General features: G+C 55.3%; 1 protein-coding gene across 1 annotated transcript; it reads left to right on the top strand.

Moving 5' to 3' along the window:
* Positions 1 to 39: 39 nt before the first annotated feature.
* On the top strand, positions 40 to 24,498 carry RGMA (repulsive guidance molecule BMP co-receptor a). The gene is made up of 4 exons (XM_082768775.1): positions 40 to 169; positions 6,347 to 6,462; positions 18,368 to 18,879; positions 21,329 to 24,498. Exons 1-4 carry the CDS (start codon positions 156 to 158, stop codon positions 22,037 to 22,039), a joined length of 1,353 nt encoding a protein of 450 aa, XP_082624901.1. The 5' UTR covers positions 40 to 155; the 3' UTR covers positions 22,040 to 24,498.
* The last annotated feature ends 1,650 nt before the right edge of the window (positions 24,499 to 26,148 follow it).

Here is a 26,148-nt window from a genome sequence, read left to right as displayed (position 1 = left end):
TTTGGGCTTTTTTTTTTTTTTTTAAATTTTAATTATTTATTTTTATTTCATTCCCTCCCCCGTCTTCCTGGAGAAATACTAACTAATAATAAGAATTCATAATAAGAACAAGCCACCGCTCCCTGCGCCAACCCCGCGGCGGGCTGGAGAGGCTGATGCGGCCGCTAAGGTAAGGGGAGGGGATTTTGGGGGGGCTGTGCGGGGCCCCCCATGGCCGCATGCTGCCCCCAGCTCCCTGCATGGCCCTGGCTCCTGCTGTGGGACCCGGCGAGGCCGCCGTCCTCCGGCTGCCTCCTCCTGCTGCCTCCGCTTTTATCCCCAAACCCGGCTCTTCTCCCTCTTGCTCCGAGCCCGGCATTTATTCCCCACTGGTGGTTGCCACCCAAACTGCTCCCTCCTGGGCTCAGCCCGGCGAATAACCCCTTGCTAATTGGAAATATTTCCCCTCCCCGCCAACCCTCCCCAAATATTTTCCCCTTCCCGTTATAACGGTGGCCGGTGGCCGGCAGCAGGACGGGAGCGCTTCATTTGCGGAGCTCTCCCCGAAGCCCTGGGGTCTCAAAGCTTCAGGGCGTGGGTTGGAGAGGGGTGACAGCTGCCCAGATGTGGCCACATCCCTTTGCAGGGGCAGCTGGAGCCCGGCTGGCCTTACTCCTGCTGAACCAGCCCCGTAAAAAGCCCCAAACCCCAGCTGGGAGCGGCGTAAAGCTGCAGGATGTAGCCCCGAGGCAGGACACTCCGGAGGCACCAGCCCGAGCGGCCCCTGTCGAGGCTTGCTTCCAGCCCGGGACCTGCACGCTGCTCTTCCTAACCATTATGTACGTTTCGGGCGAGCGGGCTGCTTTTGCAAGACAGGTGCTTTTTGTTGTGGTGGTGGTTGGGAGGCAGGAGATGAAAGTTTGGTGTTGTTTTGATGTGATCCTTGATTGCTGCCTGTTGGAGTAATTGCATCGCAATTGCTCAGAGGTAGAATCAATTTCCCCAAATTGAGATTTTAATGGGAGCTCGCGAGCTGCTGTTATGTCATGTGGTTTAAGGCGGCGTTGGGTTGCATTTATTTTATAAACTGGATACTTTTGCAGGCGGCGCAGGGCTAACAGCACCACCCAGTGGGGCCCCAGCCCCGGCCGCCCCCAGCTGCTCCCCCGCCACAAAAGCTGCTGCCCGGCCCAGCTTCATTTCTTCCAATACCTACAGAAGGGCTGGATTCATTTTTTTTTTTTTCTTTTTCCCCATAAGGAGCATGTCTTTCCCAGATATTCAGGAAAATATTAAAAATCAGGCGGTGCCACTGTCATTTATCATCTCATAACCGAGAGGCATCCCACGGGGGGCCGGATTGCTGGCCAGGAATCAGCAGAGGGGGACCTGGGCAAGGTGCTTGGGTTTCACCTGGGACCCTTCGAGCTCCCCTTTCTCAGCAGGCTGAAGGTGCAGATTTGCAGATGCTCGATGCCGTGCCCCACCTTTAACAGGGAGCCCCAGGAGGTGTCCTTGGCTGACCTGTCAGGTAGAGGGGCGGAATTAGGGAGCTGTGTTTGCGCTTTTGCAAGACTCCAGTAGCTGTTAACAGCAGCAGAGAAAGACAAGGCTGCCTCGCTGTCCTGTTCCACGGCCTGTTTCTGTCTCCACTGATGAACACCCAGGTCTGGGTGTGAATCCTTCCCTGCTGTTTATTTTGGGGCGCCTGAGGTTCGCCAACCTTTCCTGCTGAGCTGACATGTGGCCATTTCAACTTGCTCTTGGGCACCTCCCAGCCCTTCTTTTTTGTTAGAGAAGAGCCTAGACGTGCTGGAGATACACTAGAGAGACAGTACTGGATATATTTACCCCAAAGTGGAGGCCAGGCCAGCAAGAGAACTAAATCCACGGGAGGTGAAGGCCAGGCAGTGCCCCAAACACCACTGAACACAGGAGGGCTGCCCCACGGAGGAGTCCGACCCCACCAGGCTTTTGCAGTGGGAAGAAGCAAAGGAACGCCACCAGCCAAAAACAAATGGACGTGATGACCTCGATCACACTGAAAATATCCCTCTGTGTTCCGCTTTCTGTCATGGTGACACAAGAAGCTTTCCTCCAGCCCATCTTCCCCTCGCCTTGCGCAGCCTGGTGACTTCGAGGTGACTTTGTGGCACTTGGCGGAGCAAACCCGAAGCAGGATAAGCCCCGGCGACTTCAATTAGGGCCGCTGTTAATTAGTCACTCTCAGCAGATGCGAAGTTGCAAGTCAACAGCGCGCTGTTTCTCCTTTATTTATTGGTGCTACAAAGCCATATTTAATTCCACCTTCGACCCGCCGGCCTCTCTTTGCATAGGCAGATCGGCGAGTCTAATGTTCACAGAGGCAGCTGCGGGCCGGTGGATTATCTCAGCCGGGCAACTCTTTTCTGCACTTTGCCACGCAGGAGCTGGCCAACCTGCAAAGCCCAGCCCATGCCACCTCCTTCGCCTGCCCCACGAGGTCCCTGGGTGCTGGGGCATGGATTTGGTGACACCTCGGGGGGACGCCGGGCTCCTGGCTGCTGCTGCAGGTGTCCCAGAGCAGGGGCAGGTCAGGAGGGCACTGGGTTTAGACACTTGGTTGGCAGCTTCGAGGTGCCCAGCTCAGGGAGAGCTTCCATTCTTTCTGTCAGCCAGGAAAACTATAAAATAATAAAAGAAATTGGAAAAATTAGTAAAGGGGAGGTCTTTGAAATGAGCTGCAGTGTTGGCCAGCATCACAAACACAAAAGACGTGGAAAGATGAAGGGTGGGTTTTTCATTATTCTTGTTCTGAGGTTTTTTGCTCTAATAAGGGAATCTTTCAGAGCACAGGTGTTTGCTTTTAATTCCACGAGCATTTTGGAATCGGTTCCCAAACCTCCCCAGATAATCATTTGGGGGTTTCCACTACAAACTTCCCTTCCTCCTTTAGGGAGTGATTAGCTTTTTGCTGCTTAACCCAAGCACGTATCAACACCGAACGCCTCAGGATTAGCTTCCTGCCCTGCTGATCACAGCTTACCCCAGCCAGGACATGAACAGCACCCGCTGGACACCTTGTCCCGAGGCAGAGAAGTCAAAGGCACACATGCTGCAGCTCTGTGGGGTTCATTGCATGAAGGGAAGTTCACGGGAGAGTCAGGAGCAGACCAGGAGTCCTCTAACTACTAGTTACACTCCTCAGAAATACCCATATTTACTATTTTAGCCATATAATTACAGGTGTTGAATAATTCCATTAGGAAGGCAGCAAGGGGAGGCATCGCCTATAAACCTTAGGGTTCAAATTAGGCACATTCCTCCAGCCCCGCTGAAGCCCACAGACATGCACGGTGTGGCACGGGGCAGAGCGCCCTGGGAAAGGGTCAGAAAAGCCAAGTTCAGACCAGCGGTGTGGGCTGAGGATCCCTTGGGAGTTGTGATCTCCCTGCAAATAGCCAGCAGGATGCTATGGGCTCACACTGGCCATGATTCTTCCGCACGTGGCACCTGGATGCTCAGAAGCTCGCACCCCTCTGTAACAAGGTTAAATGTGGGAACCGAGGTGTGGATGCCCACGGATGTGCCTTTGCCCCCGAGCAGAGCCTCAGAGGTGTTTGCAGTTCAGCGGCGGGTGGTTGCCCACACGCTGTGTGCAAGGAGCTCCGAGTCCAGGCTCCATGAAGGAAAGAAGTAGGGGAAAACGGGATCAGCGCTCCCCAGTTCTCCAATTCCAAGCTGAGACAGCCCCATCAGGCAAGGCAGAGATCCAAATTTCGCCCAGCCTGCATTTCAGTGGGTGATTTTCAGCCCAGGTCTTTGATCCAGCTATCAGAAAGGTGAAGGTTGATTAAAAAACGTGGAACGGGGAGCGGGAGCTGCAGAAGCGCACCTTATTTGGGGCCTTTTCCTGCTCTGCAGCTACGGCTTGAACACATCTGTTGTTTTCTCCAGCGAAATCCGCTGCTTTGATCAGTGCCAAAACCAGCAATCCCATTTGCAATGCGTGATGCAACTGAACAAAATCAAGGAGCAATTGCTTTACGAACTGGAGCCAGGGGCACCGGCGCACGGCTGTGCAGCAGCGCGCTTCTCTAGAAGCCAAAGGCAGAAGCTCCAACAAGGATCTGATTTTAAAAATAACGCCTCAGACTGGGTCCCAGCTCATCATTTGAATGCCTCAGCTTGCCACAAGACAGCAATACCAAAGGGGGGCTGGAGGTCAAATCCAGCTGGAAGTGCTATTTAGCAGCTGGATTTGAAAAGTTGGCCATGCAGCCCGTTTGCGCCTTAAAAACAAATAGATCACACTGTATGTCACCGGCCTGGGGAAGAGCAGGAAGGATATTTTCACAGATCGAACCAAAATCAAGGCTTGCATTGCAGGAGGGCAGGGTGAGAGCAAAGGGAAGGCATTTGGGGCCTACAGCCCCTTCCCCTGGCTTCCTCGCGGGCCCCCTCCAGCTCCAGCTGCCCACACATCCCCTCGGCAGGCATTTCTTCTTGGGTGGTAGCAGCAGCTGGCAGGGCTTGGACATATTTGCCCCTGTTTGACATCCCCCACAAAGAGGTGCTTGGGGTAGGCGTTCCTCCCACACTGCCTCTGCTACAGGTCTGGATGCGGCCTGCCAGCTTTCATCTCCTGCCCGGCTCTGGCAGCGGTCCCGCACACGCAGCTCCCCCCGACTCCGGTGGACATCACTTGAGCGCAGCTGTAGGAGGATCAGGACCGAGACGGATCTCCCGTCAGGCAGGCAAGGCCCCAGGAGTTTTGGATCCCATCTGGGTCCCAGATGGAAAAGCTTCAGCAGTTTTAATTCCGGACAAGGCCCCAGCGAAGCACCTCCTTCAGCTGCAGCACCGGGGCCAGACCTCCGTCTCCTCTTCCTCAGCTCCCTCTGCAGGGATACCTCTTGTGGCTGAATCACGGGGAGGAAAGAACAAACTCCTCTTGGAGCTGTGAAGCTGCTGTCACGCCACGAAGCGTCTTTGAGGCAGAGAAGGGGATTTCCAAGGACAGCTGGAAGCGAGTCAAGGAGCACCCCTGGCCCCTGACACCCACGGGAGGAAGGCCCCTTGTCAGAGGGGTGGCGGAGAGCAGCCGGCATCCCTTCCTCCTTTGTATAACACCCCCGAGAGAAAGGAGATAAAACATTAAGACGGCGAGGGGGCACTCCATCAAAGGAGGGCTAATGATCTAAAACAAGGAAGTTAAAGCGCATTAATTAAAGCGTATTACACCCGTGGGCACTCTCATTCAGCACTGGAGTTTGTCTTAGCTCGCTGTGGCTAAAGCATCCTTCGAGGGGAATTTTAAGCAGACCCAAGTGGGCTGCTCGGGGGGTGCTTCCCTCCTGGCTTCGCCTTTTGCTGGGTGGAGCAGAGCCCGGGGACGGCTGCAGGTCCGACCTGCTCGCCTCGTCCTGCTGTGGCATCGCAGGGGGAGGAAAAGGGCAGGATTTTGGAGCCCAGGAGGCAAACACCCGTGTGCTCCCTGCTGCTGCTCCATCCCTGTGGCTGGGGAGCAGGGAGGGGGATCCCGGCACTGCCACCTGCCCCCTGCTGCCACAATGAGACCCCCGGGACCACCATATGGGTGCAGCCGGTGGGATTTGTCCCCCCAGAAGCAAAAGGACGGGCTGCACACCCAGGGCACAGCTCTGCATGACCTTTTGCATCAGCCAGCGGCCGGCTGGTGGCTGGACGGGGGGGTCCCACCAGCTGTCCGCTCCCAGAGCTCCTAAATTTGCCGTTTCCGACCCATTTGGGGTTTTAAAACACCTGGAAGGGTGGCAAAAAGCTTGCACCCACCCCGCAGGGTGGCACGGAGCAGCTGCGTGTGCCAGGGGCGAGGGCACGGCCTCACCTTCCCCAGCCCAGCCTGCCCCACGCCGCACCCCCAAGTCTCATTGTAGAGGGGCTGGAAAAAAAAATACACATCCTCCCATAGTGGAGGCTCTCCCCAAAATGCCTGTACCCGGGGGGGTCTCTCCGTGCCCCCCCTGCCTCCCTCCCATGGCCGCGCTGCGGTGCCCGCCCCTTCCCCGCGGCCGGCGGCGCGCATTGGCAGGCGGCGGGGTGATGGAGGGGAGGGGAGGGGACGGCGGCTGCAGGAGGGGAGGGGAGGAGAGGAGGAGGAGGAGGAAAAAAGGAGGAGGAGGAGGAGGAACAGGCTGGGTAATCTCGCAGTGCAGAGGCCACCGGAGCTGGGGCCACCCGTCCCTGCATCGCTCCGCGGAGCCATGTGGGGCTTTTGATTTTTGTTTTTTCTTCCCCGTTCCTTCTTTCGATTGATTTATTCCCCTCCCCCTTTTTTTTTCCTCTCTTCCCTTCTTTTTTTTTTTTTTTTCTTCTTTTTTTTTTTTTTTTTAAACTCTTCTTCCAGGGAGAGGATAGTGGTTAAAGCTCGAGCTGGATGGATGGGTATGGGGAGAGGGGCAGGATCCACAGCCCTGGGACTTTTCCAAATCCTCCCTGTCTTTCTCTGCATCTTCCCTTCAGGTAAGGAACGGCCTCGTTTTCAAGATTATTTCCCCGTGTTTCTCGCAGACCTCCGGCTCAGTTCCCCTGCCCGTGGGCCTCTTTTCTCCCTCCCTCTCTTTGCAGCAGTTTGCCACATGTTGAAAATAAGCCGGGAGAGAAGGGGAGGGGGGGGGGGGCTCGGATTTTGGTGCTCCCCCTGCCTCCTCCCCAAGCCTTGGCGGAGGCTGCTGCTCCCTGCCCTCACCTTCTTTGTCTCCCCGCTGCCTCCTCCCGGGAAAGGAGACGGTCGGAAAAAGAAAAAAAAAATAAAAATAAAAGGAAAGGGAAAAAAAAAAAAATCAGAAAGAAAAAGGAAAAAAAGAAAAAGGAGGGAAAAAAAAAGAGGGGGGAGAGGAAAAAGGAAAAAAAAAAGCCCCAGCCAAGGGGCTAGAGGTGACAGGGGCCAAGCAGGTTCCGCTGTGCCCATCCCGGGGGTGCGATGAAATTTGGGGGTTGGGGGGGGGGCAGATGAACGCCCCCGGTGCCAGATCCGTGCCCGTGCGCGCCCCGCCGGGGGCTCGGAGCGGAACCCCCCCGCTTTGCGCTCCGAAAGGGGCAAAGCAGAAAGGGCTCGGGGAGGAAAAGGGGGGCGCTGCTTTGGGGGTTTGGGGCAGGATCGGGCCCGGAGGGGGGGGGGGCACAGCCCTGAGACCCCCCCCCATGGGGCCGCGCTGCGCACCTGGGGCCGGGCGGCGAAGGATGCGCGGGGGGCGCGGAGCGCGGTGTGTCCCCCCCCGGCTCCTTCCCCGGCCTCTCTCGGGTTGTGCAGGCTTCGCACCGTGTTTTGGCTGGGAAAAAAAAATAAAATTAAAAATCCCCCTTCCCTTGCCCTGGCCGAGGGGGGTGCAAGCAAATGGCTGGGGGGCACCCAAGGGCCCCCCCCCCGCCCGCGCCTTGCGCCTCTCGCTCGGCCCCCGGCCCGCATCCCCCGGTTGTTTGCATTGTGTCAGAAAAGGAGAGAATTTCAGAATTACAGCTGAAAACGCCATCTGTTTCCAATGAATCCCCCATAGTTTTTCACAATGTTTTTGGCAGATCTCTGCCTGCAAATTCCTTCAAGCCCTGAGTGCTTGTTTTTGTTGGGGGAGGGGAAGCCGAGTCCACAGAGGCGGATTTGTTCCTTCCCAAACTCTCCAGTTTCTTTACCTCCTTTTTTTTTTTTTTTTCCTTTTTTTTTTTTTTTTTTTTTTTTAACATTTGCAAAGAAGGGGGGAAAAAAAGACCCGAGCGAAAGCAGGAGGGAGAAAGAAAAACCCTGGCGCTTCACCCTCCCGGTTTGTTTATCTTCTCGTTTTAGCCAAACTTTCCCTTTTTACATTTTTAACTCGCCCCTGCCTTTCTTTTGCATAACCGTAGGTGCAGCAGTCTTGCACACACATGCAGCAAATAAATAAAGAGCTGCTCTACGCCCTTCCTCCCCCTTCTCCCTCCTAGCCCAGATGCAGGAAAGCAAACCCGGCCCGTGCTGCGCTTAGCACAGGGCTGCCCCCAGCCCCGACCCTGCTGAAACCCCAATTTTTTTGGGGGAAAAAACCCTCTTGGTGCACCCATAATGCCCTTTCCCGAGCGGTTGGGGCTGGGAGATTTACGGTGCAAGAAAGAACTTGATAGGCGATCTGGCTGCCTGCTTTGTTTGATTCTCCCTTCAGCAGTCAAATAAGGTGCAAAGAACTGGCAAAACGGGGCGATCCGGAGCCGGCGGGAGCGGGGCGCAGACGGAGCCGGGGCTGCCCGTGTGCGCTGCTGGGGGGCTCGCTGCCAGTTTGGGGGCTGGGAAGATAGGGAAAGGGGGATGCTTCCCTGAAGCTTCCTTCACCCTTTTTGCTTTTTTTGCCCCAATGGGGGAGTTTGCGGGGTTTCAGCAGCACCCCAAAGAGGCAGTGTGACCCCAGTGAAGCTTCGTGGCCCCCCAAACCCAAGCTGACAGGGGCTGCTCGAGGCAGCCCACGCGGGGCCCAGCGTGTCGGATCAGTGCCTGGCCGAGTCCTGCCCTATTTATTTATTTGCTTAACCCCCCCCTACGCGCACAGCCTGGGTTGGATTCCCGCTTGTGCTGCTTTCACACCAACAGCTTCACCCCGGTCTCAGCGCCGAGCACCCTTGGGTGCTGCCCCCCTGGGGTCAGGGTGAGCGGTGGGCACCTGGGGGTGTCCCACAGTGGTCAGCTGTCCCCTACCAGTGCCTCCCAGCTGGGGCTGCACCGAGTTTTCTTGCAAATCATTTTGTACCCAGCCAGCAAAACCCTTCTGAAAACCAGGCTTCAGGCTTTGCTCTCCCCTCATCCTCTGGCTCGCTTCAGCTTTCCCGGGCTGTGGCTCTCCTCGGCTGATTTGCCTGCAACGCGCCGCTGCCTCCAAAAAACAAAATGGGATTTTCTGCCCTTGGTCCTTGCAGGCAAGGTGGCTGATTCCCAGTAAGGACCCGGCCCTACTGGAGGTGTGCAGATCGGTTATAAACGCCTTTTGTCTCGGCGGCAGGGAGGGATGGGATCGCAGCGTTAAGCCAAAATCGAGGAGGGGGGCTCGGAGGAGGCTGAAAGCAGCTCCCCTCCAGCAGGGCCAGGAGGATGGCGCCTGTGCGGGACATTGTCAGGGCAGGGAAAGGAGGGAGTGATTCAAACGTAAACCTGGAAATATTTTGGCTTCCCTGTTTTGCTGCTTGCTGCTCTCGTACTTGGAACGGGGAGTCCTCTGTGACTGCCAGCCAGGCTCGGTGTGAGGCTGAGCGGAGGCGCCGGGCTTTTAACGCAGATGGGGTGGACGCCTTGCTTTTTGTCCCCAGAAGTCGCTTTCCTGAGATCCCAGGCCCTTGCTTGCTGGGACCGGGGTGGTATCATGCATGACTTCAGGTTTACAATGGCAGCAGCCAAGGTTTCTCCTCCTGTGCGGCCTAAGCAGCTGCACCGAGACGGGTGTGTGCGTGAAAGTGCTCACAGAGCTGTGTAGCCCTAAAAACTTCCTGACCCCGGGCTTCGCTGGGGCTCTGCACCAACCTGCTGTCCCCAGAGAGCTGGGCCACAGTGACAACGAGCTCTGTGGGCTCCCCTCAGGCTCAGCCCATGAACCACCCATGGCTCTGGCAGGGCTGCGTGTCCCCCCCCAGCTCCCTGGGGGTGAGCAAAAAATAAGGAAATTGAAAATGAGGGTGTTTGGCCCGGTTGGATGGGTGTCCTGGGGTGCTGCTGGGTTTGGTTTGCTTTGCCTGTCGCAACAAACATGCCAAACATGGAATGAGGGGCAGCAATAGGGAGTGTGAGAACCCAGGACCCAAATTAAAATTGGGGTTCCGGGTAGTTTGAAGGGGGCTTGGTGGCCTCAGGGTGGATACAAACCCAGAGGAACGTGGGGACGGATGGAGGATGCTTGGAGATGCAGCTGTGATGGGGCAGGTGAGGAGACCCCATCCTTTTCCTGGCTGTCCTGGCAGATCCTGTCCCCATGCTGCATGTCAGGAGGGAGCTGTTGGGGGCACAGCCCTGCGTGGCACCAGGAGCACGCTTCCAAAAGAAGAGCCTTTAAAAAGCTCTGCAACCTGCACTTGGCAACTGCTCGGATTAAAAGAGCTCCCATCACCACCAAGACATTTATTCCCTTGTCCGTGAGCTCTCAAAATAACAGGGCGTTCGATTGCAGCCTGGAGATTGCTTTGCACTCAAGTGCAGCCGGGCTGAGTAAATCACTGCTTCACCAGCTGAAATTCCTGCAGCAAGGGGGAGAATTGAATTATGTCCAACTGCAAAACCAGATGCCATCCCCTTGATGAAGTCATAGGGCTCTCGCTGCAGAGAACAAGCTGGCTCCTACACACACGCACCCTCTCAGGCACAGACTGAGCAGCTCTGTGCAATGTCCTGGCCGTGGTGCATGGGGCCCAGAGGCCCTGGAGATACAAGGACAGCAAGGCCTTCGGGGTGCATTGCCAGCAGGGTGTTGAGGTCTCCTTTCCACTTCTTGAGCATCGAGGAGAGCTTGGCTGTTGAGTTCCCAGCAAGCAGAGCTAGCCCTGAGTATAAGGAGGGGTTTGTGGGTCAGCTTCGCGTGAGCCCAAAGTATTTTCTGCTCCCTGGGTTTTCTCTCCATCCCGGACAGCTGTTGATTTCGGTCCCCAAAGCTCTAACAGCAACCTGTGGCAGTTTGGTTTGCTGACCAGTTACCTTTTTTCTTGCTGTGTGATGCTTCTGAGGTGACGAGGACGTGTGGCAGGGACAGATCCTGGCGCTGGGCTTTGCAGCCCACAGGAGGCGAGAGCACATCTCCGGCCTCCCAGGGATGGGAAAATGAGGCTGGGCAGTGGGGAGCTGCAGAACAGGAAGGGATTAGGCCAAAAGTTACTCTAAGTTGCTTTTTCTCATAAAAGATCCACGCAGGCAGCTCGGTCCCTGTGCATCCCAAGCGTAGCCCCAGCATTTGTTTGGGTGCCCACCTCGGTTTTGGGTAGACTTGTGGGGCCGTCACAGCTGCCGTGCCACCCCACGCCCCGCGCGCAAATCAACGCCTCCGACGGAGATGCCGCAATTTTTTTGGCAGGCGTTTAATTGTATAAATTTGCCTCATCCAGATTTATGTGCTCCGGGCTTTTCTCCATCTCCTCATTTTGTGTCTCATTTACCTCTGCGTTTGAAGGGTTGAAATTTCACAAGAGCACGGCGGGGATGATTATTCCTAGAGGGAATCCACACCTGTAAGCATCAAGCGCTTCCCTGCCAGCCCTGCCGCGGCCCAGGCGAGGAGGAGGAGGGCGAGGGACCCGCTGCCACACCTGGGGGGCCCGCGGGCGCTGGTGGGTGGCAGCTGTGCCTTCAAACGCTTCTCAAAGGCACCCTGGGAAAACGGCTTCGGCGCAAGGTGCTGGAAACCCAAACCAGCCCCGTGGGAGCCGTGCTGGAGGGCTGCCCCACCGCGGGGCTGGTGGTCGGTGGAGGTGGCCACAGGCTCCTCGTGCAGCGTCTGGGTACCGATGTCCTTTTTCTGGAGGGCTGGGGACAGGTGGTGGTGGTGGAGGGGGCTAAGGGTGATGCTTTGTGAAGAGGATGAGAAAAATACCTTGCTCCCCACTGGGCTCGTCTTGAGTGAATCCCTGCATGGCCTCAGCCTCCTCACCTGTAAAATGGAGTGCTCCCGAGGAGGTTTATACACTCCCAGGAATGGTTGGTGTTGGGAGAGCAGCTGGGTCCTCTCAGGGAAGGCCCAGGTGGGCAGTCCTGGCACAACGGAGCCCCGCTTCCCATCCTGTCATGAGCCGTGGTGTTTGTTGGCATCCTTCTGCAGACGAAGACTCGAAGAAGTTCGCTTCTCTCCCTCCTCTTCCTCCATCCACCAGCTCTCAGTCTGCATCCGTGGAGCACAACCTCCCAACCCGCCACCGTGACCCCAGGCTGCTTCTTCAACAGCTGTGGCAAGGGCACTGCTGAAGCCTGAATCCCACCATGAAGCTGAAGAGCAAAACGAGCCAACCTATAACTCTGTTGCTGTAAATGCTTGTCCTTCCTTCTAGTCCATTGTGCCTCCCGAACTCATGAAGATTTGCTGATACTTCAGGGCAGCGTCTTCAGCTTGCCACAGCCCCAGCTGTGAGCTCCAAGGCTGTGGTTGCTGCCCCCTCCAGTGGTGCCAGCGATCCCATCTCCCTGCGGGGGGATGCTGGGGTGGACCTGGAGGAGCGATGCTGGCCGGGCATCCCTAGCGTGCCCAGCAGGCCTGGGGGACATGCACTTGCTCCTAAGCACGCCGTGTCTGCAGTAAGAGGATTCCAGGAGCCAAAAGAGCTGAGTAAGTGACAGGAGTGTCACGGGCTTCTTTGACAGCATCCATTGCTTTGTGCCGTGCCCGGTGAAGGCACTGACTGACTCTGCTGTTTTCCTGCACGTGCTTGCCCCGTGTTGCTGCGATGCCGGGAGAGGGGAGGTGGGGGACCACGAAGTCAGCACCGAGGACACGAGGGAGGTGCTGCAGTGACAGAGACCAGAAAACTCCTTCTGCGTCCTCCTTTTTGACAACCTGGTGAGGCCTTTCCACAGCATCCTCTTGAGCAAGATGAGGCCTGGGCTAAAAGAGAGACGCTGCAGATTCACCCAGCTCCGAGCACACCCTTCACCTGCCTTTAGCACATCCTCAGCCTTTGCCAGCGGGCGCACAGAGCCCAGGCCCTGGCATGGAAGGTGCCCGCACCGAGCCAACCTCCCCATGCCCAACGCCCTGCCAAATGGCAGCTCCAGCCCTTGGAGAGAAGCAGGTTTATTTTTCTCCTGCAGCTCTGTCCTCCTGGTCCTCCTCCCCCCGCTCCAGTGCAGCTGAAACCTGAGCTGATCCCTTTGCACATGGGTAATTTATTGGTCTATTGGGCTTTTCTTGATGGCAAATTGCATTGTCTTTCTTCCTGGGTTGAGGCTTTGGAGCAGTTTGCTGCATTCCTGCAGCTCTTTTCTCAGGGCTGATCTTTCACACCCCCTCTGAGCACAGTCAAATCAGTTTTATTGGGCCTCTTTGTTATGCAAACGAGGCAATAATAACCAGGCTATTATTCGGCAAGATTGGGTCTGATTAGCAGTTCAAAGGAGGTCGCTGGAAGAGCCCGGCATGGCCAGCAAGGCCGGGGACGGGTCGTGGGGCTGGATGCAAGGGTGAAGCACTCGTCCCCTTGGGTCTTACCTCAGGATCCCAAAATCTTGAAGGAAGAGGTCCCCTCAGCAGTGTTTTGAGGAGCAATCTGGATTTATTTTTTTAAAAAACTCTCTTTCCCCATCATTCTTTTGCGAGCGGTGGCCAGCCAGGAGCTGGAGCTGGTAGAAGTCGCTGGTATTTAGCACCTCCGAGAATCGTGCCTTTCCTATTGAGGTGTCAGCATAAATATGTTTATTTAGATTACTTAAATAAATATGTGTTTAGGAGCCTAAGTCTACGTGCTCAGATGTGAGGCCAAAGGTAATTACGTTTTACTGTGTTCTCCGAAAAAAAACCCTTTTACTGCATGTGTGAGGCTTACACATCTACACCTCAATCCATGGATTTGGAAAAACGCAGGATGATGTATTTGCATCACATGTGGGTGATGAAATACTTTCCAGCCCGTTAGTAACCAGGAGGATATTAAACAACATCTCTTAGCAGTGAACGCTTTAAAATTAACAGGTCTGGTTAACATGCACCCAAGAGTCTTAAAAGGATTGGCTTTTGCTTACTGAAACTAATTTCCAGTAATTCTCATTGCTAGAGAAATTACAGGGGAAGAGACGAATTGTTGGTTTTGTGCTGGTTTTCTGAACGAGCATGATTTGGGTAAATGAAATCCCGGTAACCTGACACCAGCCGAAGGGAAAATAGGGGGCACTGATAATTAGAAGGCTGTTAAAGTTTGGCTGTTAAAGTTGGATGCGTGCGTGCAGTCGGTTTGAACGCTTAATTTAATAGCGTGCAGTCTAGCGGAGATGTGCTGTAGGGGAGCACAGCGTGGCTCTGGCCGGCACCTCCAGACGTGGCCACGTGCTGGTGCTGCCTGAAGGCTGATTTTTTGGAGCAGGGGAGAGAGCTTTATGTAATGCAGAGAGAGAAAACGGCGATTTTTGTGTGCACAGGCAGGGGCAAGCGCACGGCCCACGTCCGCAGCACCCGTTGGGGCAGTGAATTTTGCAGAGAAACCTCCTGCCGTGGGGAAGGGAGGCAGCAGGCTGATTGTAGGGCTGGGCAAACACCTTCCAGTGGGAACTTAAAAGTGCAAACCGTTTAGCTTATCTGGAGGATTGACAAGTGACTTGATTGCAGTGTGTAAATATCTTTGCGGGGGAAACACGCTGGGTACTAACGGACTTTTTACTGCTTTGGAGAAAATTGCTGGTTCTTTTTATGTCCTTACAATGAAGTCAGATAAAATCCACTTAGGACCAAGACCTACGTTTTGTAGAGGTGATAAACTCCTGAAACAGGGGCAGCTTTTCAGCCCGCAGCCACCTCGGGCTGCGGAAGTCCTCGGGGAGGTGCACTTGAACAAACACAGGCACCAGGCTACGTGCAGGCCGACTGTCGTGGGCTGGGTGATTTAATGTTTTTTTTTCCTGACTTTAAACCTTTCTCAACTGCCAGTCTCCAGGTACTGAAGGAAATGTCATGCCTTGTTTAAGTGGCACCGAGTCCCCAAAAGGAGAAGCGCTGAGGCTGGGGAGGTGGCTGGGCTACCAGGGGTTGAAGCCACACGTCGGAGGCACCGTTTGGTCCCTGGGACAAAGGTCCCTCTGCGGCAGACTGGGGTGGCAGTGTCACCCAGCCACGAGAGCGTCACGCAGGTCCTGCAGAGCCTCACTGGGTTCCTGGTTGAGAGGGGTTCGTTTCCGTGCTAAGTCATCTGTGGTTGAAAAACAGATCCGTTGTGAGTAGATGGAAAATAGATTACGTGAAATTGAATAAACATCGCTCCTTGGCCAGGGTACAAATGAGCCTGCGCGGCCGTGCCAAAGCTGCTGCCAGGGGACAAGGCACAGCAGGGAGCAGGGCACGTTTCCTTTCCTCTGAGGTGGCTTTTTGCTGCGTCCCCAGCATGGTGGCAGTGGTGGCAGCCACGTGGCTCAACCCGAGGCTGAGTCACGCAGGTGCCTGCAAGCCCGAGGTGCCGCACAATCGCCACATTGAGCAGGCGGGCACAGGAAGACCGAGGCTGTGCCAGCCGGTGACTGGGAGCAAAGCCACACCGAGCCCTGCCTGCAAACCCCCAGCCATCCGATCCCCAGTCCCCATTCCCACCCCGCCACGGGGAGATGAGGAAGCGATGCCCCTCGTGCAGCCCCCCAAGGCTTTGCCAAACCACCGGGGCGATGGGAGAAGCGTCCATGGGAAAGCACAGGCGTGCACGGCCCCGCTCGCACACCGCCCCTGCGCGCCGCCGCCAAGGCACCTGGCTTGGAAATCTGGCCTTATATGGGGCCATGAGCGAAACAGCAAAAAGGGGACCGGTGCCAAAACCCTAGCGATAACATCTTAAAGAAGAACGCTCCCCCTTCAGGCCCAGGGAGGAAAGAGAGAGGCTTCCTTGTCATCCTGTTAGTTTTGTTTCTTTTAAATCGGCACCTTATAAAGTCAGGAGTGACCCTTGGTGGTGCGGCAGCGTGGGGATGCTTGGCGCAGGGACGTGTTTGGCGCTGGGTATCGGGGGCAGTTTTGCAGCAGGGGCTGCCCAAGGGGTCACTGCCTGCTACAGTGCCATGGCCCCAGCTTCCTCTGGTGGTTTTGCAGAGACACGTTGCTTGATGTCCCACCAGGAAGGTCGTCATCCCTCGGAGACAGGAGGAAAGCCTCCCTCCCCTGCAGCTCAGCCAGCCTGCTCTGTGTGTAGGCTGCCGCAGGTCACGGCTGCATCTCCAGATCCAAGTAAATGAAGCGTGCCCTTAAAGAGCAACAGGCTGTGGCTTTATTCCTGCTACAAATCCCATCAGAAGGGCTGGAGCAGCCCACAGGCTGGACTGGCTCTGGGCTGCCCAGCACAGCACATCCCAGGGCCTTGCAAGGAGTAGGGACTGGTGGCCCTGCCCATCCAGGGATATGTCCTCCTGCTTCTCCTGGGGCCCTGCTGCTGCCATGTCTGTCTGCAGGGGTGGTGCATTGGGTTTTGTGCAGCCTCAGGGCACCCCCAAGCACTGCATTAGGTATAACTGCTGGGAGAGCAAGGCTCCTGGGGCCACAGCTAGATGGAGTAGCCGGCAGTGGCATGGTTGCGCTTCTCCATGTTTCTTTAGCTTGTACGTTCCACCTGGAGGATTTGCAAAGTCACGCTGCAAGTCTCTCAGCAGAGATGTGATTTCCTTATTTCACACCTCAGTAAACCAACATCCATCCTGCTTGCACTCCCCGTGCCAGCAAACTGACTTGTTCCCATCATTCTGATGGTTTCACCAAAACTGCGGCATGTTAAAAAACGGTCGCCTGTGTTAACGCCGCTGTTCCTCAGAGCAGCCACCTCGAATACCCTCTTTTCCTTTTCCCTCTGTGTTCAGGCACTGTGTTAGCTATAGCATGCTGTAGCAGCCATATGCAGATGTATATCCTCCAGAGCCAAGATGCTCTGCATCGGGGATCCAGGCTTTTGTGTCTGTGGGTAACAAGCCGTTCCCAGCCATCTCTCATCCAGGAAAAACACTGAGCGAGGCACTGCACTGCAAGTCAGCTGGCAGTGATGGCCCACTGATAAGCAAAGTGTCCTTGGTGGAAATCCAAACGCTCAGGGCTGAGAAGGGAGGGAATGTGAATTTATGAATTCTTCTAGATCTGTCCCATAAATGCAGAAGGCTTAGCAGAAATGCCAAGCCCTGTCCCAGGCTTGTTATCAGGTCACCTCCGGCTGATGGCAAGTGAAAGCAGGACACAAAGGTCTCCATTCTCACAGGTTTTAATTGGATACTGCCAAGATGAAACAGCTCCTGGGTTCTCAGAGCTGTTGCTAGCATCTGAATTTATTAAACATGTATTTTGAAACTGCGAGGAACCTGTCACCGTTTCCTATTTGCACTTCACTCTTCTTGGAAGTAGAGAGCAGACAGGCTTCCTTAAAGCTGGACTGCTGAGTACTTTATAGCCTTGGTGTGCCCTCCTGATTTTCCAGCACCAACTATGTTTAGGTTTCCAGCACTGCAGTGTTTGAAACTAAAACATACTGTTTTCCCTGCAACAATGCCGGGTTTTGTAACTTTCTCTTTAAACAAATCTGAAATTATTTTGGCACAGATACGTTGCCAGCCTCCTTCTAAACAAATGCCGAGACAGGAATATACGTGTATGCCTGCGCGAGGCACCGCAAAAGCATCTGGAAATGGTGGGGCTTTTTCTCTTGTTGCTCCGCTGCCTTTTGTGCCTGATCCCATCCAGTCTGCAAGCCTTCTGAAGGGGTTGATTAAGAGGAGAGGAAGGAAAACACCATGAATTTTAAGTGGTGTGAGCCCGGGTTCACCCAGCAGGGCTCCAAATTGGCACAGGCAGAGAGCAGTGTCTGTGCGACGTTCAATGGAGGCCATGTGCTTCTGCACAGCTGCTTTCAACTCTGCTCCAGGGAAGCCACACAGCCCTGGGGAATAGGCACTGGGGAGGGAAAAAAAAGCAAAAAAATAAAAATTCAGGATCCAAATTTCCTTTGCTTTCCTCCGGCTTGCCAGCAAGTACTGAGCCCAGCAGAGCTCTGCTGCCTTCGGCTTCTCCATCTGGAGAAAGGCGGGCGGGCGAGCGGGGCGGCTGGCACCCTGCACCCTGCCATGCCGGTTTTTCTCCTCTGCGTCAGCCTCTTGTTCTCTCCCCATGGGCCGTGGCAGGGAACGGGCCTCCCGCCTCGTCCCTGGGCTCCCCCAGCACCCGTGGGGTGCAGCGTGCAGTGTCATGGGGGATGCTCCAGGAGAGGGGCTCCCAGGGGTCTTCCCAGGCCAAAGAGGAGGAGTAGGAAGGCCTGCAGATTTTTGCTGTGGTGGAAATAAAACTAAACACGCAGTAATTCACAGAGTTTTCAATGTCAAGCCCTAAAAAAGCATTAAAAAATGCCACTGCATCTCTCACCACATTAATAACCCCATTCTATATCCTACCACATTAATGCCCCGGCCTTATCTTGTTAATGAATACATCCCATTGTTCCCCACCCTGGTTTTCCCCCCAAGGAGCGTTCATCTAAAGGCTGGTTGCTCTTTCCCTTCTTGCCTTCAATTGGGGCAGATCCTGTTGGTTTCCTTGGCTTTGAGGAGCCTCCCGTAAGAGCTGGGTCATGTGAGAGGATCACATCTGGTGAGCGAGGTCGCATCACGCGCTGCGGCCAACATCAGGAGGTCGGGCTGTGGGAGGGGAGCACCGTTTTTTTTTGCCAGGGATGGAATTGGTAACTCAAACGTTGACCGTTTCATGTTTTCCTCCCACCCTCCACGCAGTGACGTCTCCATGCAAGATCCTCAAGTGCAACTCTGAGTTCTGGGCGGCCACATCAGGCACCCACCACCTGGGCGCGGAGGAGGCCCCCGAGTTCTGCACAGCCCTGCGCGCCTACGCGCACTGCACCCGCCGCACCGCCCGCACCTGCAGGGGCGACCTGGCCTACCACTCGGCCGTGCATGGCATAGACGATCTCATGGTGCAGCACAACTGCTCCAAGGATGGCCCCACATCCCAACCCCGCCTCCGGACATTGCCCCCCGGGGACAGCCAGGAGCGCTCCGACAGCCCCGAAATCTGCCACTACGAGAAGAGCTTTCACAAACACTCGGCCACCCCCAACTATACTCACTGCGGGCTCTTCGGGGACCCTCACCTCAGGACTTTCACGGACACCTTCCAGACCTGCAAGGTGCAAGGGGCCTGGCCGCTCATAGACAATAACTACCTGAACGTCCAGGTCACCAACACGCCAGTGCTGCCTGGCTCCTCGGCCACCGCCACCAGCAAGGTGAGCCTCGGGCACAGCCTTGTGAGCAGGGGTGGAGGTACTCTTGCACACCCTTTCTTTCCACCATCATTCTCTTCCACCATCTGCACATCTCTCTAGGGAAGTATGAGAGTGGATAGGAGCACCTCATAAACATGAGCACATGACCATAAATGCCAGATGCCCATCCAGACTTTCTTCTTCTGTCCCCACTTGTATTTATATGCCCAAGGTTTCTTCCTGGGCGTGCCCAGCCCCATCATGGTTATCAGGTTCAGGTGCTGCAGTTCAGAAGGCAATCATGGCCAAAAGAGGGAGATGGCAAATTAAGAGGGCTCCCACCTGAGAGACTCCAGGTGCACAGACAGACCAGGAATGATGGCAGCACTTACGGAGGACACCTGAGATCCAAGTAGGGAGCTAGGCTCCTCCAGCTGCCTTCCTGCTGCCCAGGCTTGTAATTGTCTCTCTGGTTTTCAGCCAGATTGTGGCATTTTGCGGGGTACAGTCTGCTCTGGCAGTGCTGTGACAGCCTGAGTAAACATCGCAGAGGAACAGAGTGAGCACTGAGAAAACCCAAGGGCAAACACGCAGTTGTGACACAGCAGGCCTTGTGTGACAGCCTCAGGTTCAGGAGAGACCAGCAGCTGACATGCTGTCACGTTGCCCTGTGGTGTGTGTGCTCTAAAGCTGAAACCACTTGTGCCAAGATATGGGAGGCTCAGGAGGAGGCGTCTTGCTCCTGGAAGGTGTCCTGTCCCACAGTGCGTGGGAGACCTGCTGGGCCCTGAGCGAGGGGAGAGCTGAGTAGCATGAGCAGTGCAGTTCCCAGAGCCACCGCTTCTCAGCTCTGCCCATGACCATTTCAGCCTGAGCTGGAGCTGGCATTTTGGTCTTGACATGTCCCTAATAAACTTCTTTAGAGATGACTGATGCTCTCAACTCCTTACCTACCCAAGTGCATTCAAAACCTGCTGATGCCTTGCAAATAAGTCTGGCTTGAGGGAGGTGGTCCCTTAAGGACAAGGGGACCTACGATTTCTAGGCAGGAACTCAAGATCACCACTTTAATTGAGCCCTTTTTCTGCCTCACGGGCTTGTGGTGAGGAGAAATTAGTCATGAGATCTGCAGCACGAGCTATGGGAAGCGTTACTGGGTCACTGCTAGAGGACCATGTGCTGCTGGAAAGGACGGGAGCCTCTTGGTCCAAGGGGCTCTTTGTGTTTCTGCTCGAGAGTCTCTGACCTTATCCTTACTCCTTCAGGCAGAGACAGGGCTGGACCTGGAGAAGGACTCTGGGAGGAGTAGTGCAGCCCAAAGGCCAGGGCAAAGTGGTGCCTCAGGACATGGCTGAGGAGGGGACAGCAAGGCTGCCGTGGGGCTGGGAGTGTCTGTGTGCTGAGGGGAGGAGTGCTGGGAGAGAGGGACGTTGCCAGAGCTCTGTTCCTGCTGGGATCACAAATTCTGGAGCCACCACCGTGCTCAGCCCGGGCCTTGGGGTGCCTCCATTTTCCCCTTTGTACCCTGTCCTCGGCCTATCTGCCATGTGGCTGCGGGAGCTGCCTCTCCAGCCCTGCCCCGCTCCCCACACAGCAGCTGGGTCTCAGTCTGCTCCTTCATGGGGGGTGTCCCCCTTCCCATTCCTCCCTCAGGGAAAGAGGAGCCAACTCCCATTTTCCTCCTCCTTGTCAGGCCTTCCCCGCAAAGCCAGGTTGGCAAGGGAGGAGGAAGGGCTGTGAGGTGAGTTATTCACCAAGGGACCCAGGCTTGAACTGGTTGATGGTGGGGAGGATGTTGGGCTCAGTCTGCACCTGCAGCCCTTCCAGGAGAGCCTGCCCACTTCAACACCCTGAATGCACGTGGGTCTGCGTGGTTGTGATGGAGCACAACATGGCCCCGGGGGGCAGAGGAGAAGACCCTGTTGGTTCACAAACAGCCAGGGAGGGGAGGAGGCTGGGCCTGTGGGATGTAAATACCATGGGAGCCAGAGAAGCTCCACCACCTACAGGAGTCAGGGCTCGTCCCCCTCTGCTGGCTGCCAGGCCCTGGAGGCAAGACGGCGCTGCGTGCTCCGGCATGCCACCACAAGCCTGCGACTAGCGATACTCCAACCAGCCCCAGCTGCATGGGAGCCGCCGTGTTGGGCCTGCTGATAACAGCACGGATCCAGGGGGGACATCACATCCAGCCTCTGGGGCTTGCCTCCACACATGGTGTCCTCAGCTCTGAAGCGGGAAGACTGTGTCTGAGTGCCTAAAAGCTCGGGGCAGCCACCTATGGGTGTATAAAATTTGGGGCAGCTTCTTAAGAGGAAGTGTTTACCCATGAGCTAGGCTGTGCTCCTGGCTGGGTTGAGCAGACAGCTCCTCCACCTCCCACACTGATCCTGGGGGTGGCTGTGTGCTCTTGGGTGGTCAGCACTGGTTGTAACCCTCTGCCTTTTTTTTCCTCCTTTCCTCCCCCTGCCAGCTCACCATCATTTTCAAGAGCTTCCAGGAGTGCGTGGACCAGAAAGTGTACCAGGCGGAGATGGACGAGCTCCCCGCTGCCTTTGCTGACGGCTCCAAGAACGGTGGGGACAAGCACGGAGCCAACAGCCTGAAGATCACCGAGAAGGTGTCGGGGCAGCACATCGAGATCCAGGCAAAGTACATCGGCACCACCATCGTGGTGAGGCAGGTGGGCCGCTACCTCACCTTCGCCGTCCGCATGCCGGAGGAGGTGGTCAACGCCGTGGAGGACCGGGACAGTCAGGGCCTCTACCTGTGCCTCCGCGGTTGTCCACTCAACCAACAGATTGACTTCCAGACCTTCCGCTCGGCTCAGGCAGCTGAGGGTCGCACTCGCAGGAAGGGGCCCAGCCTGCAGGCTCCCCCCGAGGCTTTCACGTACGAATCGGCCACGGCCAAGTGCAGGGAAAAGCTGCCCGTCGAGGACCTCTACTTCCAGTCCTGCGTCTTCGACCTCCTGACCACGGGGGATGTCAACTTCATGCTGGCTGCTTATTACGCCTTTGAGGACGTGAAGATGCTTCACTCCAACAAAGACAAATTGCACCTCTATGAAAGGACACGGGACCTAGCTCCGGGCAACGCGGCTCCCTCGGGGCTCCCCCGGGCCCCTCCTGCCCTCTGGGTTGCACTGCTGTGTTTGAGTCAGTGTTGGCTGGGTTTGTTATAGAGGTTTGCTCCCTCGCACTGTGGGGAAAGGGGAGCAGGAGGGGATGAGGGACAAGACAGCAGCGCTGGACGAGGAGAGTTTGGATAGGGGATCCGGTGAGGAGCAAAAGGATCGTCCTCAGATCTCAGCCCCTCTCTCCAGCACCTGGTCCTCCCCAGTTCTTGTGCAGGAGGAACGTGATGCTTCCGGGACCAGTCGGGAGATTTTGCTGGACTGCACCTCGAGTAGTCCTTCCTCACCTCCCATCATCCTCATCCTCCTCCTCCCTGTAGTGAGGGTGCTGGGGAACCCCACCTCCTTGCACGGCACCCCTATGGTCCCGAGAATGCTCGTGGTGACTGTGATGTTGGAATGTGTGAACGTGGCTTTGTGTTAGGGAGCCGTGAGCATGACGGGGCTGGGCTCCGTTTTTTTGGGCTGTGCACATTCACACAGCCCCATCGCTGCAGGAGGCGATGCAAAAGCAGCAGGTAGGGGCTGAAACGGTGGGGCTAGCCACAGAGAAGAACAAGGCACCTTCTGGGTAGAAGGAGGACATGTTCCTCAAGCTTTGGCTTGTGTTCTCTGTGGTTCAAAGGGCATCTCCAATTTTAGCCACTTCTTTCAGCTGATTCACTCCATAGTTCTATTTCTGGCTCCCTTGTCTCTGCCCAGACCCACTGAGGACTCTTGATTGCGACAGGAGAAACCTGGCCAGTATTCAAGTGATTTCTTTAACTTCTGCCTGGCGACGGATGAGCTCCTTGCGCCATTTACTCCCCTAAAACTGGCAGTGGGGAGGCTGCTCAGTGGGAGACCCCCTCCATGCCCCCTCAAGCCCCACAACCCCTTGCCTGCCCGCGGATCAGCCAGGTCGTGGAGCAGGAACGTCCCTCTCTTGTTTGTTTGCTGCTAGGTCTCTGCTCTGCTCCTCGTCCTGGGGCCGTGACTCACAACCCCATTGCAGACCCGTTGCACCTTAAGCCCTTCTGGGCTTGACTCTGGAATGGGGCAATGTTAGAAATCCAGCCAGGAGACAGGATGCAGCAGAGGACCCCCCACCCCAACAACCCCCAAATATCTGTTCCCTGCCTCAAAATCGTTGATAATCTCCCTTCCCCACCACGTTGTGCTGCCCAACCTCTTCCTCTTCATGTTCCTCTGTGGTTCACCTCATTGCTCACTGAACAAACAGCGAGACCACCTTTGGTCTGCATCTTGGAGACCTCTTTATGAATTTCCCCTCCTTTCCTCAGGGGGAATTTCCCAGAACTCAACCCCAAAATGTGTCACCCTTGGGGGAACCTCCTGCTCAAGGGAGGTCTCTGGGCATGACGAGACAAGCTAGCACCAAAAGAGGTGGGAATAGGCTACATTTGGCAGTCTGAACTGGTGCCAAGAGGCAGCCTGGTGTAAATACTCAATGTGACTATTCATTGTGTCCTAACAGCTCTAGAGCTCCATTTGTAAAGCAGCAGAGAAATGCAAAATTGTGTCAATGGATGTAATTTATATTGTCTCTTTAATATATAGAGCCCTGGCATTGATCTCGTGTGACTGTACAGATGAAGAGATGTAATTGGTTTTTAAGTGTTTAAGGAAAGAAAAGAAACAAACATACAAACAAAACAAAAACAAAAAAAAAAAAAAGATGTGTTTACTACTTTGCTCCTTGCTTTGTTTGCTGGTGCCCCAGGTATTCTGTTTAGGCAGATTTTAAAATAAGGATATCACAGTTTGGCAGCACTGAGGAGACCAACCACTGGACCCCACGGCATGGGACAGTTCAGCTTCCCGAAGCACTAATTGCTCAGCCAGGCTGATTTGGACTTTTTGTTTCCCATATTAAAGAAAAATCCAAATATTTGTCTCTTGAAATTCAAAACCCAAGTTTTGAAAGCCTAAATTTCTCACTGGCTATGGGGAAACACTTGTTTCTTGCCATATTACCCCATAGATAACAGCTACTGTGCAAAGCATCCCCTCTGAAGACATGCTGCTTCGCAAACAGCATCTAAGCTGGCCAAGCCACAGCATGCCAATAAGGCCATCCTTCCCATAAAACCTCCCTTTCCTATAAAGCAATCACCCTCTTACACATTTGCTGTGGCTCGGGGGTAATTTAAAGCCAAGGAAATTATATTTGATTACCACATGGCTCAGTCCCACTGTCCAGGTGAGCGCTCCAGTGGTGGTCAGCTGTCGTAGGGTGGTTGGGGTATCCCTATTTTAGAAGCAAACAGTGAAGCACTTTATTTTGGTTGTGTTTGACCCAGTTCTGGTTAAAGGTGAAGTGTGGCCAAGAAAGACCCGATACTTGGAAACAAAAGAAATACCTAGGTAAAGGGGGGACATTATGAGAATGTCCCCCACCTCCTCCCTGCGTTCAGACCCACGGGAGTGTCACCACGTGTATATACTGTAAATTATTTATTGAGAGAAATGCAAGTAAAGTTTGAGGTTTTTTTGACAATAAATTAGTGGGTCTCGTTTTGTTCCCGGTGTGTTGTATGGTGCTGTACACCACTCGCTGCAATTGCTATCCGATTTCTGCATTCCCTCTGAAGCAGCTTGCTTCAGTCCAAAGACACTTTGACAGCTCATCTCAGGTCCAAAATCTCTCATAATTTTGCTCTGGGGTTTTATTTATTTACAGCCAAATGAGAAAAGGGGATGGTGCGGAACAACTATAGCTAATAAACCATCTGAGCCTGCCTCTCTGAGCAATGGAAGGAGCCAAGCCAAGCAGGGTGCCATGGCCCTGCTCCTCCCTCACACATCGCTCTTGGCTCCAGTCGGGTTTGTTAGTGCCCTCTGATGAGGGAAACCAAAACTGCACTTCTCTGGTTCATTTTCCTCTTTGAAAAGCTGACCTGCCGCCTGATCCAACAGCAGGAGCTGGGAGGCTGCGAAAGCCGGGTGGGACATGGGCACGGGCTGAAGGTATGCACTATTTGGGTAAATTCACACAAAGACATCAAGCACCAGAGATCTGAGAGAGAAACACAACCTTGCTCTCTGTCAGAGCCCTGAGCAGCTGGCAGGGGTTGGAAAGGGCATGGGAGGCAAACCCACCCGCTCAGCCACCACTTGCAGCAGCTCCCAAGAGCTCAGCAGGTGGGACAAGGGGTCGGTGCCCACCAAGTGGCCGGGATGCTCCCATCCTTGCTGCTCCTGTGTGGCGCTGAAGCTTCCCCATGAGAGGAGCAGCAGCAGGAGGCACACGCCGTGCAGGGACACCACGCACAGGTGCAGCAGTGACCCTGCCAAGGGTTCCTACTGGCTCTAGGTGAAGCTTGCAGGCTGAAGCTCTGCAGTCAGGGAGGACACAGCCATAATCCCTGTGGGCAGCTCCTTGGAGCTCCAGATTGGGGCTGGGGCCATTCCTAGAGGAGGGTCGTGCCAGCTCAGCTCCAGGCCCATCCCCTCCTACTCTTCTCCCATCCAAAGCACAGCATCTCATAGGGAAAAGCTGCTAAATTCCCACAGCCTGCTGTCTCAGGCATGGTGTCAAGCCCTGTTTTGGCTGTGTCTGCCCATCCCCAGGCCCCAGGCCGGGGTTTCGGCTGCTCCGAGCTTCACGTCCCGCTGCTGGGGGCCAGCAGCCCACCACGGCCACCCACGGGCCTGGCAGCCCTTCACACGCAGGTGGCTGCGAGGAACCACAAGCACAAATATTGTTCAGCGAAATATGGCTTTTCTCTGGGAACCGGCTGCCCTCTAGAGGGTCCGCTCTGGCATGGCGTGAAGCAAAGCCGGGGCCTTCCCGGCCTCCCTGCCGCCATGAGGCAGGGCTGGGGGTCCTGCTCCCACAGCGGCGCGATGGCTTCGCTGGCCACCCTGGGCGATGGGTCCCTTTGCCAAAAAAAGCCAAGCGAGCTGGCAGGAGGCTAAAAACCAAGTTTTAGCTTGCATCATGCAGACACAGCCCAGCCCCAGCCCTGTCCTGCCCAGCACCCTGGGATAGCCAAGGTCTGTGTCCTCATGGAGGAGGTGCTCCTGTGGGACCAGCTGTAGGACTTGGTGACCCGTGTGGGTGTCCCTTCTAATTCGGGATATTTTATTATCAGACCTGCCTGACTAGGAGATACAGGGGGTTGTATCATAACAAAGGATCATTTCTCCTTCAG

This window comes from Aythya marila, assembly GCF_965140915.1.
Source record: "Aythya marila genome assembly, chromosome: 11".
Classification (NCBI taxonomy): domain Eukaryota; kingdom Metazoa; phylum Chordata; class Aves; order Anseriformes; family Anatidae; genus Aythya; species Aythya marila.
The sequence above is the reverse complement of the archived record's forward strand: the minus strand, read 5'-3'. Positions and strand labels throughout refer to the sequence as shown.

Coding starts and splice junctions, on each gene's coding strand:
- RGMA (XM_082768775.1), top strand. Junction 6,463..18,367: donor TCTCTGCATCTTCCCTTCAG/GTAAGGAACGGC, acceptor CCCTCCACGCAG/TGACGTCTCCATGCAAGATC. Junction 18,880..21,328: donor CGGCCACCGCCACCAGCAAG/GTGAGCCTCGGG, acceptor TCCCCCTGCCAG/CTCACCATCATTTTCAAGAG.